The sequence below is a fragment of the Periplaneta americana genome, chromosome 8, assembly GCF_040183065.1.
Source record: "Periplaneta americana isolate PAMFEO1 chromosome 8, P.americana_PAMFEO1_priV1, whole genome shotgun sequence".
Lineage (NCBI taxonomy): Eukaryota > Metazoa > Arthropoda > Insecta > Blattodea > Blattidae > Periplaneta > Periplaneta americana.
This window is the reverse complement of record NC_091124.1, coordinates 133,214,529-133,230,252: the sequence shown is the minus strand read 5'-3', so window position 1 is coordinate 133,230,252 and position 15,724 is coordinate 133,214,529. Positions and strand designations below refer to the sequence as shown.

At 36.4% G+C, this 15,724-nt stretch overlaps 1 protein-coding gene across 3 annotated transcripts in view; it reads left to right on the top strand.

Annotated features, from left to right (window-relative positions):
• The window catches only part of LOC138705062 (cell growth regulator with RING finger domain protein 1-like), a 417,737-nt gene that overhangs the window by 126,818 nt on the left and 275,195 nt on the right, over positions 1–15,724 (top strand). For 2 of the 3 annotated variants that reach the window (XM_069833654.1, XM_069833652.1), the window contains exon 2: positions 10,409–10,560. In XM_069833654.1, the coding sequence (XP_069689755.1) occupies positions 10,413–10,560 (148 nt within the window). In that variant the 5' untranslated portion in view covers positions 10,409–10,412. Of the gene's footprint in view, positions 1–10,405; positions 10,561–15,724 lie in introns of all 3 variants that reach the window. The other variant, XM_069833651.1, reaches the window with a different exon arrangement.

Below are 15,724 nucleotides of genomic sequence, written 5' to 3'. Positions count from 1 at the left end.
TACTTGCAGCAGTCCGTTCTTCCTTTAAAACTCTCAGCAGATTTCTAGTTGCTCACTTATATGCTACTTTGTGGGGATGATAACATTTGCATTCCCACAATGAGTGACAGAGTTTTTTCTCCAGAAGAGGCTGTTTTGTGAGTTAAGTTAGTGGTTTCTGATTAAGTTTTAATTGAGTGTATGTATGTGTTCTATTTTATAAATTTGCAGCAAGATGTACTATGTCTAGTGACAGCTTAATCAATGTCATGAATAGTTTTAGTGGAAGGTTGATATCAGTGATATTTTCTAATGTATTTTCATAGCATTTCCAATCAAAAGAATGCTTTATTAGACTAAAGTTAGTATCATTATACAGAGAGAATCAGAACTTTCTCCGCAATGAAAGATACACCTATATTCTGGTGTAGGTTGGTATTTCTCCCTTGCCTTAGTGGGTAGCCACGCAAACAATACCAGCACATCCTCGCCAAGGTTATACACACAACAACCCTGCAGCCAGTAAGTGCATACATTCCATAAAATGTTTTCATTTGAAGAATGAGCTTTTATAGTGGAATATGTTTTTCGATAAGGTGACAAATACACTAATAAGTGAAACAGAAATTTAGAGAATGTTTCTTAAACTCTAATTTACCTCATTGGGATACAGTGTGCGATCTGGTAAATAAATTTCGCCAGACAGGCTCCATGCAAGATGCTCCGCGGTATAGGAGACCCACAGTATATTATTTGAAATTTTTATAAGAGGATGTGTGTCCATATGGGTTTCTGTGGTTGTCTGAAATCTTTCTGTGATGTTTAGATCTGTTTGAGAGAAAGTTTGTATTGTTTATATCGCACCCCTAGAACAGCACTGCCACAACTAAAAAAATTGGCCATTTTGAGATATGTTCATTTTTTCGTTTGTGGAATAGTCCTCTACCACAAACTAAAACCGCCATATCTCTAACTTGCTTCAATTAGATGCTACATGGGATAAGGCGGTGTTGCAATTCTGAATATTCTGTGTGCCTAGGAAACAATACCACCGTATTTTGGATTATGACTGTGTTGCAGAAGAATTGAGAACCGTAGTCCTTTTAATTAGAAATAAATGAGTGTCACATTTCAGGAGGGGCTCGCGACAGTAATAGTTTGGCTGTGGCGCATGTGCATAACTCTCATGCAGTGCCAACGTGATCCTTACCTGGGTTTATTAATGTGTGTACATTCCAGATCAAATGAAAAAATTCTCTTCATCTTCCAGTTACGCATCTTGCATATACGAAGTTAGGTTTGGTTAGTTTAGTTTTTATTAACCAAGTCTGCATATAAGCAGACAGGCAAGATGATCCTGTCGAAGTCGCACGTCACATTTCGATTGTGGCTATTTTACATTTCTGCAAGAGTTGAGTCAACTTAAAAAATTATATTCATACACAATCCACACTATATTGTCATTAATTTGGAGTGATTTATTAAAGGATGCATTCAAGACTAATTCAGAAAAATGTTAAACGGGTTATCCTTGCACTAAAAACGGATGTTCTCTGAACCAAATGATTCTAGTGTACACTAGCCTGCGAATTTCAACTTTGTGTTTGTTGCCTAAACTAAATAATGTGACTTTATATAATGTTGATGTGTTGAATCCGAATTTGAATCTGTTTGCTTCTATCATGTCAGGTTTGTTTGCAAAACCACTTTAAATGTATTGTATAATTACGTGAATTTCATTACAAACTTATTCATTTCACTTTTTTATTTCAAATCCAAAAACAATATTTAAACGACATAACTTGCTGAAATTATGTGTATGGTTGTTCATACATGTCACTAGAGTGTTTTTACTTTGTTTTGTCTTGTTTACTTCACTATTGGATATATAAATTAGCACAATGTATCACACAAAAAATTACACCACTTGCTTCTTAGTTGAGAAAGTCCTCCTGTTCCTCTTTCTTTTATGTTTCTCTTCAGTATTTCACGCTTTAACATCCAACACTAATCACCAAGCATACTGATGCTCCAGTGTCCCTGGTACCTCCTTTCGAACTCCTGCAGATTCTTGTGAAATTGTTACCTTGCTCGTAGCTGAAAAATCCTAGATTTTCGGGAAAATAATCTAGGTGAGAAAACAGAAAATTCTGATACTTATGTTACAACCAAGTTCCTTGTATGCTTCAAGCATGTTAGCCACAATGTTGCGATAATTAGAATCCTTGTTGTTACCAAGAAATTTTAAAACAACTTCACAGAAAGACGTCCATGCTGATTTCTCCTTTTCATCCGTCATGTTTTGAAATGCTGCATCAGACATCTGTTTTCTTATGTCAGGACCATTAAATATATATTTTCTTTCAATTTGCTTCAGACAGTAGTGGAAATTTCTCACATATGTACTTGAAAGAGTCTCCTTCCTTATTTAAAGCTTTCACAAGCTGTTTCATTAAGCCAAGCTTAATGTGGAGAGGTGGTAGCACAACTTTAGAAGGACTCCCAAGGCTTTGGCGCACAACATTTTTAAAACCGACTTCCAAATTTTGTCAACGTGGCCAGTCTTTCATAGTCCAGTGATCAACTCGTATTCTACTATCCCACAGGCAAGGAATATATGGAAATTTGGTAAAACCAGATTGTTGACCCAGCAACATAGTGATAACTTTGAAATCATCACAAACTTGCCAATTGCGTTCCTGTAGTCTAGTCGCAATAACAGCAGTTGCATGATTCTTTGAGGATCACTGAATAGGCAACAGGCACTGAACCAAAAATGTTTCCGTTATGAAGGAGGAAATCCTTTAAACTTCAGTTGGAAGCATCAACAGTCTCCATTCACTTAGGTCATAGTTTAGAAGTCGAAGTTTTAGCATAAATTCTTTCACATTACTTCAATATACAAGATTATCATCTTTGGAGAAAAAGTATTTAAAACCTATTCCGCATTGTCAGTACCAATAGAATGATGTTTCTGGGCACAGCAGAATTATTTCTTGGAGTCTAGAACCTCACAACTCAGCGAACTCTTTAGGGAGGGCAAGATCCCTCACTACATCATTTAATTCACTCTGGTTACGTTCTGCAGCACCCGATTCTGGTAGATTGTCACTGTCACTCGTCACAATTTCCCACACTTCTACATAAGACTCTGATGAAAATGTTCAAGATTTTCTAGTCGCACAGGGATTTGCACATTAGCCACAGGTAAAATGGCGACTGAACAACTGGATACATGATTTTATTTTTTATTTTTAGAATCGTACCCCTTCACATCACACGAACATTTTTACCCCGTCTCTACAAATCTCATATTTATAAAGACGGAACATTGAAGTCAGTATTATAACGAATTTGAGTTTCAAATTTTTCGGCTAATGAGAACTACTTTAAAAAAAAGTTAAATTTAAAATAATACTCGACAACCATCCTGTTATTTATCAAACGAAACTATTCAATAATTGATACAGAATTACAAAATAAAAGGCGATTGCCTAATAACTGTTAAGAAGGCGCCCATGGGCACCACGTTGCCGACCTCTGTGACCTAAACATATCTCGTATGCGAGCAATAGCTTAGGTTGAAGTTCTTTCGTCGTAACTCTTGTGATCATAATCATTGCCATAGCATATTCTGAACACTATGAACTTTGTAAATTTGTACCTTCTGTATGTTGAAAAACGAACTGTGACTGACAGTACATCGCTTCAAATTTATTGCAAGTAAAGAATATACACGTCTCGCACCATGACGCCGTGGTCTAAGGCAGTCGTGCTCATGCTGTGCATTTTGCCCTCTGTGTGCCTGGGGCACTGGGTGTGCGTGCACTCAAACCTAGCATACAATGAAGCAGTAACATCACTGGCAGTTGATAGGTGATAGGTCTACTGATACAGTACCTGTATTCATTTATTTGTTCATTTATTTACTTATTTATTACTCATATACTTATTTCGTTTCCGACTTTTTTATTTATTGTTTATGTATTTTTTAAGAACAAAGAAAGTATTAGTAACTGAAGTACACATGAAATGTAGAATAATATTATATAGGGATGAAATTATTGTTGATTGAAGTATTTTATGCTACAATAAGATAACTATTTACAAAGAGAATAGAACAAGTACCGGCTCTACATTTAAAAAGTGATTCAAGGTTCCCAATGAAAAGAACGATTTCTTTCTGTTCAAACTGGTGAACGTGTCAGATGCTTAGTATGAGGACACTCTGTTGTAGTGCAAATATGTATGTATGTATGTATTTATTTTTATTAGATTATTTTACGACGCTTTATCAACATCTTAGATTATTTAGCGTTTGAATGAGATGAAGGTGATTAAGTCGGTGAAATGAGTCCGGGGTCCAATACCGAATGTTACCCAGCATTTACTCATATTAGATTGAGGGAAAACCCCGGAAAAACTTCAACCAGGTAACTTGTCCCGACCGGGAATCGAACCCGGGCCACCTAGTTTCGCGGCCAGACTCGCTAACCGTTATTCCACAGGTGTGGACCTATGTATGTATGTATATATGTATGCCTACTATATATAACGTTGAGCCACATTACTACACCAGACATGCTCAAACATATAATAATACTTTGGAAATGAGCATGTGCAACTAACATAAAATTTAAAGCAATCCATCGTCTATGAGGTAAGTTGTTTCTGGAAAGTAAATTAGTGTTTCAGATACATTTCCCTGCTTATTGCAAAACACGGAAAACAAAAAATATCAGGAAATACATAAAGCAAAATCATAATAACTTTTCGTTGTGTAGATAATGTAATATTGTTACCTAATTTGAAAAGACAAATTGAAATGAAGTTATTAAATATTGTTGTCAAAAACGTAAAAGAAAATGCCTAAAGCAAAACATTTTGTTGCTTAGGTAATGTAAATATGTTATAAATACAACTCTCTAATTTTAAAACACATCATATTGAAATAAAGTGATAAAATATTCCTGTCAGTCCCACTAGAACAATGGTTCTTAATATTTTTCGAGCCATGAACGCCTTCCAAAATCTAGTGAAAGCTATAGACCCCTCCCTAGAAATTTGTAAGAGTAAGAAATGTGAGAAACAATTTTAGATATTCTTCTGCTTTTTACGTTGAAATAAAATATTGAATATATATGTTAATTTTTTATGTGACTTTCATGGACCCCTGAATCCCATCCAATGACCTACAATGGGTCCATGGACCACAGGTTAAGAACACTTTCAAGCGACTGTGAGTGTCGCCACTGAACTCCTTGCCTGCCCGATACATGCACATCTCGCAGAGGGCATGCTCGATTTCTGCCCATCGTGAGCATCTCTGGTCTAAGGCATCCTGCCTAGAACTTGCGCTACGGAATGCGCACTGGTTCGGATACTCATGAGCAGGGAACGGATTTATATGGACTAAAAATATATGAAATATGTAAATATATATGTAGTTATTTTTACCAAAATATTGAATTAAATATGGATTTTTACCAAAATATGGAATTAAATATGGACTTAAAATTATAAAAAAATGACTATGTACGTTAAATATTGGTACATTTTAATCAAACTAAACAAAAAATATAATGGACGTACCTTATCTTCCAATGTAGTTTCAACAAAACACAATTTTTATTGTCTGTTACCATAACAATAGGTTACAAACATTTCTTTCAAGTGCTGAAAAGTGAATCTTCTTCTATTGTCTCTGAGGATAGATTTATACTGACTAAAAGAGCGTTCGACGTCACAAGAAGTAACTGGTACATAATTCAATTTCACAATGTCTGCTGGGGATAAGTCCAAGTTAATCTTCACTGTTGATTCACCACTCATCACAGCAACAACCTTTTGTAGTTCTTCATATCCAGGGTTTTTTGAAAGTACAGTGTCCACCTTAGCTCTTACTGCATCTGCAACTTTACCTCTACCACGATTCAGTTGTTCCACAGTACTATTTATAATTTCAAAACTTTCAGATAGTGAAAGGTGCCTATTTTGGAGACTTTTGAGCGTTTTTATGATGCATGAAAATGTATGCTGAATGTGAGCTAAGTCATTCTTCACACTTATGTCACAGGTAACTGTTTTCGCAGTATCAATTGAGACTGCATCTTCAGAGTCCAATGCAAGGAGAACATTGTTAATAGAGTCTATATGTTCGGCATAATATTCAACTGCTTCTAGCCATGTACCCCATCTAGTTAAAATTGGCTTTGGTGGCAATGGAATTTCAGGGTACATTTCTTTCAACACGTTAACTCTACTGGGAGCTTTGAGAAATACTTTTTTCACTGATGAAATCAACAAATCTACTTTAGGGAAATTGTCTCTGACCACTTCTGCCACACGATGAAATGCATGCGCCACACAAGTAAAATGAGTCAATTTAGGATATACAACAGATAATGCTTGTCCAGCTTTGACCATATAAGGGGCAGCATCGCTAATAAAGAATAACACATTATCGTACATAATACCCTTTGGCCACAGGATACCCATAGCTTCGTTGAACAGTTTAACTATAGTTTTGTTATTGCACTTTTCTAGAACATCACAATGTAAAAGAATTCGTTCAGAATATTGTTCACTTAACAAACCGATAACTACATTACCAACAAGTCTACCTTCTTTGTCGGGAGTCTCATCAATGGAAACCCAAATTGAACTATCTTTAATTTCATCTCTTATCTTCTGTATTGTCTCATCGTAGATGGATGGAGCATACGTCTTCCTAAGTGTTGACTCAACCGGGATTGTATGTTGAGTATATTTTTCAAGGAATTCCCTGAAGACCTTATTCTTTAGTTTGTAGAGAGGAATATCAGCAGAGATGAGAGAACGGCACAGGTCGATGTTAAACTCAGATCTTACATTCGATGTTGTTGGTTGTGTTAAAAACAATTGTCTCTGCTTGGAATTTAGTTGTTTGTTGGCCTGATGTTTACTAGTTGTAATGTGTTGTTGCACCAGGAACTTTTGTGTAGATGATACTGCACACTGACACAAATTACAAAATAATATTTTATTGTCAGTTGATAAACCATCTTCTTTAAATTCTGAAATGTAACTTGTTAGTTTTGATTTTAAATTGACTGAATGACGTACTTTTGGCATATTTACCGTCTTTATAGTATGATTTACAAAACTGAACCTATGTGTACTCTGACTGGCATTTAACTGTTGAGCTGCACAACTGAAGTCTGTTAAAAATTTTAAATTAAATTAATACAGTTTTGTAACTTACTTTCCCATTGTTGATAGGACTGCTAATTTTCAAATAACTCTGATGTTAAAGGGATTACTGAACATGTGTTTAAATCTCTATTGTTGAAATGTATTTTTAAAAGTTAATGGAATTTTGTTTTGTTTTATTGTTAAACCTAATATAATATGGACTGTTTTATATGAAATATGGAAAATATATGGAAATTAACGAAAATATGTACTAAACTCTAAAATATGGAAAAATATGGAAAATAAAAGTAGGATTTTTCAACCCTACACATTGTGAAACATAAAGATAATGCAAAATATAAATTATATTAGCTTTATAAGTAAATATGTATTTACATATAAATCCTTTCCCTGCTCATGAGGGATGAAATTTTCTCATGAAATTTCAGCCAGTGTATGGGACCAGTGTCCTCCCAGCACCGTGACGCACTTGAAGAGCTATGATAGATAGTGAAATCCGGTTAGGAAAGTCAACTATAACAGCTGGGGGTATTGTGCTAACCATACGATACTACCATTCTGCTTGGATGATTACCCACCTCTGCTTTGCTATGTGGATGTGAGGCCAGCAGCCGGCTGGTCGGTCTAGGGCGTCTGGGCCCTTAAAAGGCTATGGCACCAGAGATTATTATTATTATTAGTATTATTATCATTATTATTATTATTATTATTATTATTATTATTATTATTATTTACTTACAAATGGCTTTTAAGGAATCCGCAGGATCATTGTCGCCCTCACATAAGCCCGCCATCGGTCCCTATCCTGTGCAAGATTAATCCAGTCTCCATCATATCTCATCTCCCTCAAATCCATTTTAATATTATCCTCCCATCTAAGTTTCGGCCTCCCCAAAGGTCTTTTTCCCTCTGGCCTCCCAGCTAACATACACTATGCATTTCTGGATTCTCCCATACGTGTTACATGCCATGCCCATCTCAAACGTCTTATTGTAAGGTTTCGTAACAAGCTGGAGGACCACAGTATTATTATTATTTTATTATTAGTGCTGTTGATCGATCAAAATATTTACTCGATTAACTATTTGAATTCAGTCGATTAATCGATAGATTAATCGAGTTTTGATCGATTTGAAAAAAAAATGTTTTAATATACTGTAATACACAATTATTGTTAAATTTAACTTGTGTTCGGTGATAAGCATAAGCATTAAATGTTGTATATCTGTATATATTGTATCATTATATTACAAAATAACTATTTTAATTACTTACTAACATATACACTGCTCAAAACAATTAGAGGAACACTATGATTTATTTAAACATTTTTTTATTGGATAAAGATACAGACATGAAATTAATAAAGTTGATTATTTATGATTACTTATGGCCACATTTATCTCCATGTCAATAAAAACTAATGAATAATGTCAACAAACAACTTTTTAAAACATTGCACTATATAAGAAATTGAACCTTGTCCTTACTTACGAAACTTAAACACCCATTATAAAGGTCTAGTATCGTGTATGGTCTCCACAACATTTAATGACAGCTTGACATTTCATGGCATGCTCCCTATGAGTTTCTGTATTTCCTCTTGGGGGATATTCTCCCATTCCTCCTTTAGAGCATCTCCAAGTTCCTGCAGGGTTTGTGGAGCTTGATGTCGGTTCCTGACTTTCCTATCCAGAACATCCCACAAGTGTTCAGTAGCGTTGAGATCCGGGCTGATCGCTGGCCACCCCATTACCTCAATTTCATTCTCTCTTAGGAAATCCCTGGTGACAGCCTCAGAATGTGCCCGGACATTATCCTGAACAAACAGAAATCCAGAGCCTATTCCAATGGCATCAGATACTAGATGCTCTTCTAGAATGTCCTCGATTTACCGGACAGTATTCAGTCGCTGGGGAACAATTACGAGGTCCGTATGAGTGTTGTACATAATTCCGACCCACACTGTTATGGAACCTCCACCAAATCTATCAATTTCCTGTACAGCTCCTACAGAAAAGCTTTCCCCTAGCTTTCCCCACACCCTTAAACGATCATCACAAAGTGTAAGACGATATCTGGATTCATCCAAGAAGAGCACAGACTGCCACTGGTTCAGGTTCCAATCCGCATGGTTTTCAGCAAACGTAAGTCTTGCTGCTTATGCTCATTTGTCAAACACTGTTTTTAACAGGCCTTTTTGGACGAATATTCTCTTTCCTTAATCTGTTCCTTACCATTTGGTATGAATGCACATTTGAGTGCATTCACATGCTCCGAATTAAGTGCCGCTCTACATTTCCTGCATCACTAAACACGAAAAAACTTTTTTTTCTGTCAAGCACTTCTCCACGATCGTTCAATTTAAATCCAAACTTTTCACCGAGTTTACCTCTAAAATTCTCATATGACATAATGGAGTTTACACTTTTCACAAACCACAGAAAACTGATTTTTTTTTTCTTTATCAAACTAAACACACAACCTTCATATACAAACTCAGTACAGAAACTGCAACTGCAATACTTCAGCGGTCGAAACAGAAGACTGTCCCCTATTGTAATCGAATTACCAGATTTTAGAAAAAGAAGAAGGTAGTTAGGCTCTCACTTGCACACAGTGTAGACATGGCTATTTTATAAGGGATGAGGGGGACGAATCCTAGAAAAGTATGTATTTCATATGCTAGGAAGATGAGCTGACAACAAGGTGGAAGTTTTTTTGGAAAACCATAAAACTTAATAAGGGTTTCGCATTGTGTTTCAACTTTCAATAGAGGTAGACTAGGTTACTGTCATCATATCTCCATCTCTTTCTGAAGTGTTTGTGCAAAGATTTTTCCTGCGCTACCTGGTTTACAGTTAGAAAATAACATTACTATTGTGCTTTTAAGGAAGCAATTTCCGAGAGAGAAATATTGTCGGAATTTTTTGTATGACTTTGTATTAACAAAATAATAATTAACATCAATTACAACCGATTAATTTTAATAGACTCGATTATTCGATTAAACATTTTTATTGATTTATCTTAGAACAGAAATTGATCATTAATCGATTAAATCCCACAACACATTATTATTATTATTATTATTATTATTATTATTATTATTATTATTATTATTGTACTATATAAAGAATATACAGGTACAATATATTTTATATGATTGATAATATTGTAGTAATCACTTTGTGAGTGTGGTGTTGTAACGGATTTTTTTTCTATCTCCAAGCAGAAACATGATGGTGTTCCGGTTGCATGGGGATGAGCTGGTGTTCGGGAGCGCTGTTCATCCTGTTCAGCCACAAATCCCACAGATGAAGATGATAAAGGTTCACATCCCATTCACATTCAAACTGCAAGAGTCTTCACGATCGTCTTATGCAGGCAAGTACTGGAAATGCAATGTGAAACAAAATGATGACACTAAGACATAGTGGTTAATTGGTTACCATATTGCAGTTCAGAGGGAGACTTTTGACTTTAATAATGTTAACATGCAGATGCGTAGAGAAATCGCATTAACACTGTTATGTTATAATTATGTAAATAGCACTGGCTTGCAGTACAATTTTGTGAGGAAAGCAATAATGCAAATTTATATGTGTGTGCGTGTGCGTGTGCGTGTGCGTGCGCGCGTGCGTGTGCGTGTGCGTGTGCGTGTGTGTGTGCGCGTGCGTGTGTGTGTGCGCGTGCGTGTGTGTGTGCGCGTGCGTGTGTGTGTGTGTGCGCGTGCGTGCGTGCGCGCGCGCGTGATAGCAGCCAACTCACTTAAATATATTTGAAGACCAAAGCAAAATCATCGATGACCTGGGCATAGCAGTCCACATTACCACGAATGGTTTCCAGCAATGTCTTCTCTATAGTGCAGGGGACGACAATGTGGTGCCTGCGGGCGGCGCCCTCTTGACAGTTATTAGGCAATCGCCTTATATTTTGTAATTTTGTATCAATTTTTAAATAGTTTCGTTTGATAAATAGAGTCTAGTATTATTTTAAATTTAACTTCTTTGTAAAGTAGTTCTCATTAGCCGAGCAACTTGAAACTAAAATCCGTTGTAATACTGACTTCAATGTTCTGTCTTTATAAAGATCAGGTTTGTAGAGACGGGGTAAAAATGGAGTTAGTAACACTTTGTATGACAGCGCCTGCCGACCCGCGATTGCCAGTGTTTTATGTTGTGATGGACAATTGTGCAGCAAGTTTTAACTATGAGTAAAAAGAGACAAAGAACTTATTTTAATAATGTCTGGGAGCAGCAGTTCTGTTTTACATACATACGCCTGAAAGGTAAATGTACTGTATATGTATTTTGTAACACCAGTGTATCTGTTCCTAGAAAAACAACATTGAGGGACACTAATACATTTCAAAGCTCTTTTAACAGAAGTTTGCCTCTGGATTCAAAAATTAGGAAAAAAAAATCAGCGATTTGAATGCCGAGTTGAAAGCGCAAGTTAGTTTTTCCACGCAGAATAAGCAATCAACAAAGGCAACAATTTCCTCTTTGAACGTTTCTCATAATATTTTACTGAAAAAGAAGAAATTATTTGAAGATGATGAAATAGTTAAAGAAGCCAGTATCGCTGATGTAATGATAATCTGAATGGAGTCTACCTTCCGCTTGAGAATTTCTGATGTTTCTCTTTATTCTTTTTAGTGCAGAAAAAGAATGTTCAACCGGAGCAGTACTTGCAGGAATAAAATTATAACAAGCAGTTCTCATAATTTTGTAAGTTTAAATAGCGCACTGTAATCTTCATTTTTTTAAAGTACGATAACACAAAATTCACTCATTTTTATTCTTCAAGTCTTCATTGCAATAACACACTCAACTCACTTGTTAAACGAGAAAATCGAAATGTTGACCATAAACTGATTTCAGTGATGAAAAAGGAATTTCAGGAAACTCTTTATCACGATTCTGTGTTATTAATTCGAGAAATTTTAACTTTAGGTTCTGAAACCTGACATCAGTTTGATTGACAACATTATCCAGAATTTCAAAATATACTTTTCTGAAGCATTTTTCTACTTCTACATTATTCAGCCGTGATCGTTTGCTCTGTGGTTCAGTTGTTTGTTTGTACATCAGAGGTAGTTTCGGAAAATGTTTTCTCGAACTCCTCTCGTCTGCTGGCTATATTTTCTTTAGTTTCGGCAATTTTACAGGTGCAATACGAAATGTCGTTCGATTTTATTTGTAAAATTTCAGAAAGGACAGTAGTTACTTAAAACAGGTTTTTAAATACAGTAAGTAGAAAATTGAATGTAAAATTTTTAGAATGGAAAGAAACCCTCGAACAGCAATGTAAGTTTCCTTATCCCAACCATCTGGATTTTCACTTATATTTTCAAAGATTGTGACTAATTCATTATACACTGTCTCTGCAAGACAACTATTGTAGTTGCACCTTGTTGCCTTGTTGGTGCGACTTTTGGAAACCTCATTTTCACTGCTTAGTCTAAATAATGAGCTGATTTAGAGAAAAAAAAGAAGAGTTTTGAGAAATACATTACACTCCTTCATGCATGACACAGATTGTAAAAGCACAAGGTTAAGTTTATGAGCCATACAGTGAATGAATATGGCATCCGGAAATTTGTCTCGGACTTTAGCTTGTAGCCCGTTAATGTCACTCGACATGACCACCGCACCATCATATGTTTGAGCCACTATTTTACTACCAAAATCATACTGAACTATAAGTTAATAACCCAATTGGCTAAGGCCGTAGCAGTTTGATCAGTACTCACATTCGAGAATCCTACATATCGTTCTTGTACTACTCCGTCACTAGTTACATACCTAAGTACGTACAACTGAGGATTACAATTGGCTTGGAATATCAGTCGTCTCATCTACCAATATTGTAACAAATTGGGCTTTGTGGACTTATAAAATTGTGGAATTTCTCGTAGAACATTTCTGCTATAATTACATTAGTTATTGATTCTGTCAGATCGTTTTGAATTCGATTAGATAAACCTGTAAATGCATTACTATCCTTAATGTGAGCATTCAATATAGGGACGTAATTCCAGTGCTGAATTTAGGTATAGTGCAGCCCCTAGGCAATGCTAAAATTTGCCGCCATCCCTCCCCAACTCCCACAAACAATTTATGAACAGCTATTATACAGGCCGTGTTTAGTTTAAATTAGTTTTAAATGAAATGTTACAATCCAGAAAACAATAAATTACTGGAATCAAAATACATGCATCGTACTTGTGAATTATAAAGATTTCCTTCGCAGATAAAGTATTGTTATGTCATCAAGATCGAGCTGACGAAGCACATCAGACTCGATGCAAAGAAACATATTCAAACTTCATTTTTTTAGTAGGTTATTTTACGACGCTTTATCAACATCTTTGGTTATTTAGCGTCTGAATGAGATGAAGGTGATAATGCCGGTGAAATGAGTCCGGGGTCCAGCACGAAAGTTACCCAGCATTTGCTCAAATTGGATTGAGGGAAAGCCCCTGAAAAAACCTCAACCAGGTAACATGTCCCGAGCGGGAATCGAACCCGGGCCACCTGGTTTCGCGGCCAGACGCGCTGACCGTTACTCCACAGGTGTGGACAAACTTATTCATTGTTGAAACAAAGTTGATTTTTGAAAACCAGGCTGTGGTTTAGTTCTAAGCATTGGTTGTTGGTGGTACAATTATTGCGAGTATTTCTTACTTCGATAGGAAGTATAAAATAAATTGAAAAATAAACTCCAACTCTTTGCGCAATAAACCTTTCATTGTCGAATTATATAGTGCACATGCTGGAAAGTGATTAAATAGTATTGTTGACGATATACAGAGTGGCGCAGATAAAAGTAGCCCGTGTAAGTATAGAGTCAATACAGAAGAAAATACAGAAGCAACGTGCTGAAAAGGACACATCTTTCATAGAAGATGTTGAAAGTGGCTCCCTATCAAACACAGCTGTGCACGTCTAATCATGTTTAGATACACTTGCACAGATCCCATAATGCCCCACTTTTTAACCAAACCAAGCTCTCTTTGTTGTTTGTCCTTTATCCGGAAACTAGTCCCTGAAACTTTCGCGGGTTTCCTTAATCGAACCTGTTCCTACGTACGCTTCCACAATTTCCACTCTTTCTTGTATTGTGTACGTCATTTTGCAGAATGCGAACAGACACGTGTAATTCGACTGATGAAATATTGGCAGGAAGAATGCCAACAATCGATTATTGCATAAAATTGTCCATTGTTGTAGCTGTTTACTTATTTCATTACGATACAATACGATAGAATACGATAATGAAATTTCAAGCAGTCAAAATATCGCATTCGCATTCAAACGGGAGGCTGGCTACTTTTATCTGCACCATCCAATATATACGAAATATAAAGAATTGTTGTTACTATTCATAGCGATAAATAAGAAACAGACATCCAATATGATTTTCAACAATGTATTCTTGTTTATACAAGCAGTTAAATTTAAGTAGTTTCGTGGTAGAAGCCCGGACGAGAAGTTATGGCACCAGCGCGAGGGACGCATTTTAGTTCGTTTGCTTGAACTCGCCCTCACACTCAACTGGAGGGGTGTTGGGTTAGTTGGTTACTAGCATTCCGAGTGTTCAGGTCGTTCTGCTACTACCGCTATTGCTAATACTGAAAACAGTGACCTTCTGAGGGCCATTATGGCATTGTCTAAGGTGTGAAATCATAGAGTAGTTCATAGTAAAGGACATGAAATAGCATACAATGTATGGAAATTCATGTCAGAAGAGGTTGTAAATGGAATATCAATTCCGTTGAAAAGCGTGTGTACAAGAGTACTGGCTGCCACTGGTATTGCAAAGCGAACCTTGGCAAGAATCAGGAAAGAAGGGGAAAATATTGAGGCAGGAACAGCAGATTCTTTCTCCAGTCCGGAAAAATGACAGCCGAAGAAGAAGATTGTTGCAGCTGCAGACAGTTTTGATGAGGAAGTCCTAAGAAGACTCTCTCTTATTTCTACGCTACGCATAAGCAGAGGCCGACTCTGTAATCGCTTCTTACAAAAATGGATATCAGTGTATGATTATGTGAAGAAAGTAGAGAACAATTACATTGAAAGTGAGCACGTGATGGACAGTATTTTGGAGAACATTTCCATAAACTTAGGGACATCTGATTCCAGCATAGATCAGTCGTCTGATTGGGACGGAGAATAAGAATATAAAAATGGAATAGCGGGCGTAATTTCAGTAGGTATGAATAATTTCAAGGGAAAAATTGTTCCTGGGCCGGGCATCGATCCCGGGACCTCTGGTTGAACGTACCAGTATCAGTAGGTATCTTCGGACTCTTGAGAAGAAAAGTGGTGATACTAAGGTATACTTCGCATGAAAACATGACGACCTTCCCTCATACCCTTCACCAGTTAACTGCAGGCACGCGCAAGGGATAAACCCTTAGCCGAGTTGCCAATTCTTGAAGTCATTGTGATTTGCGAACGTTTTTCAAACTGTGTTCCGTGAAACCGCGATTTTCAGTGAGACTATATTATCTTTGTAAATATACCTTAATTTATAATTACTA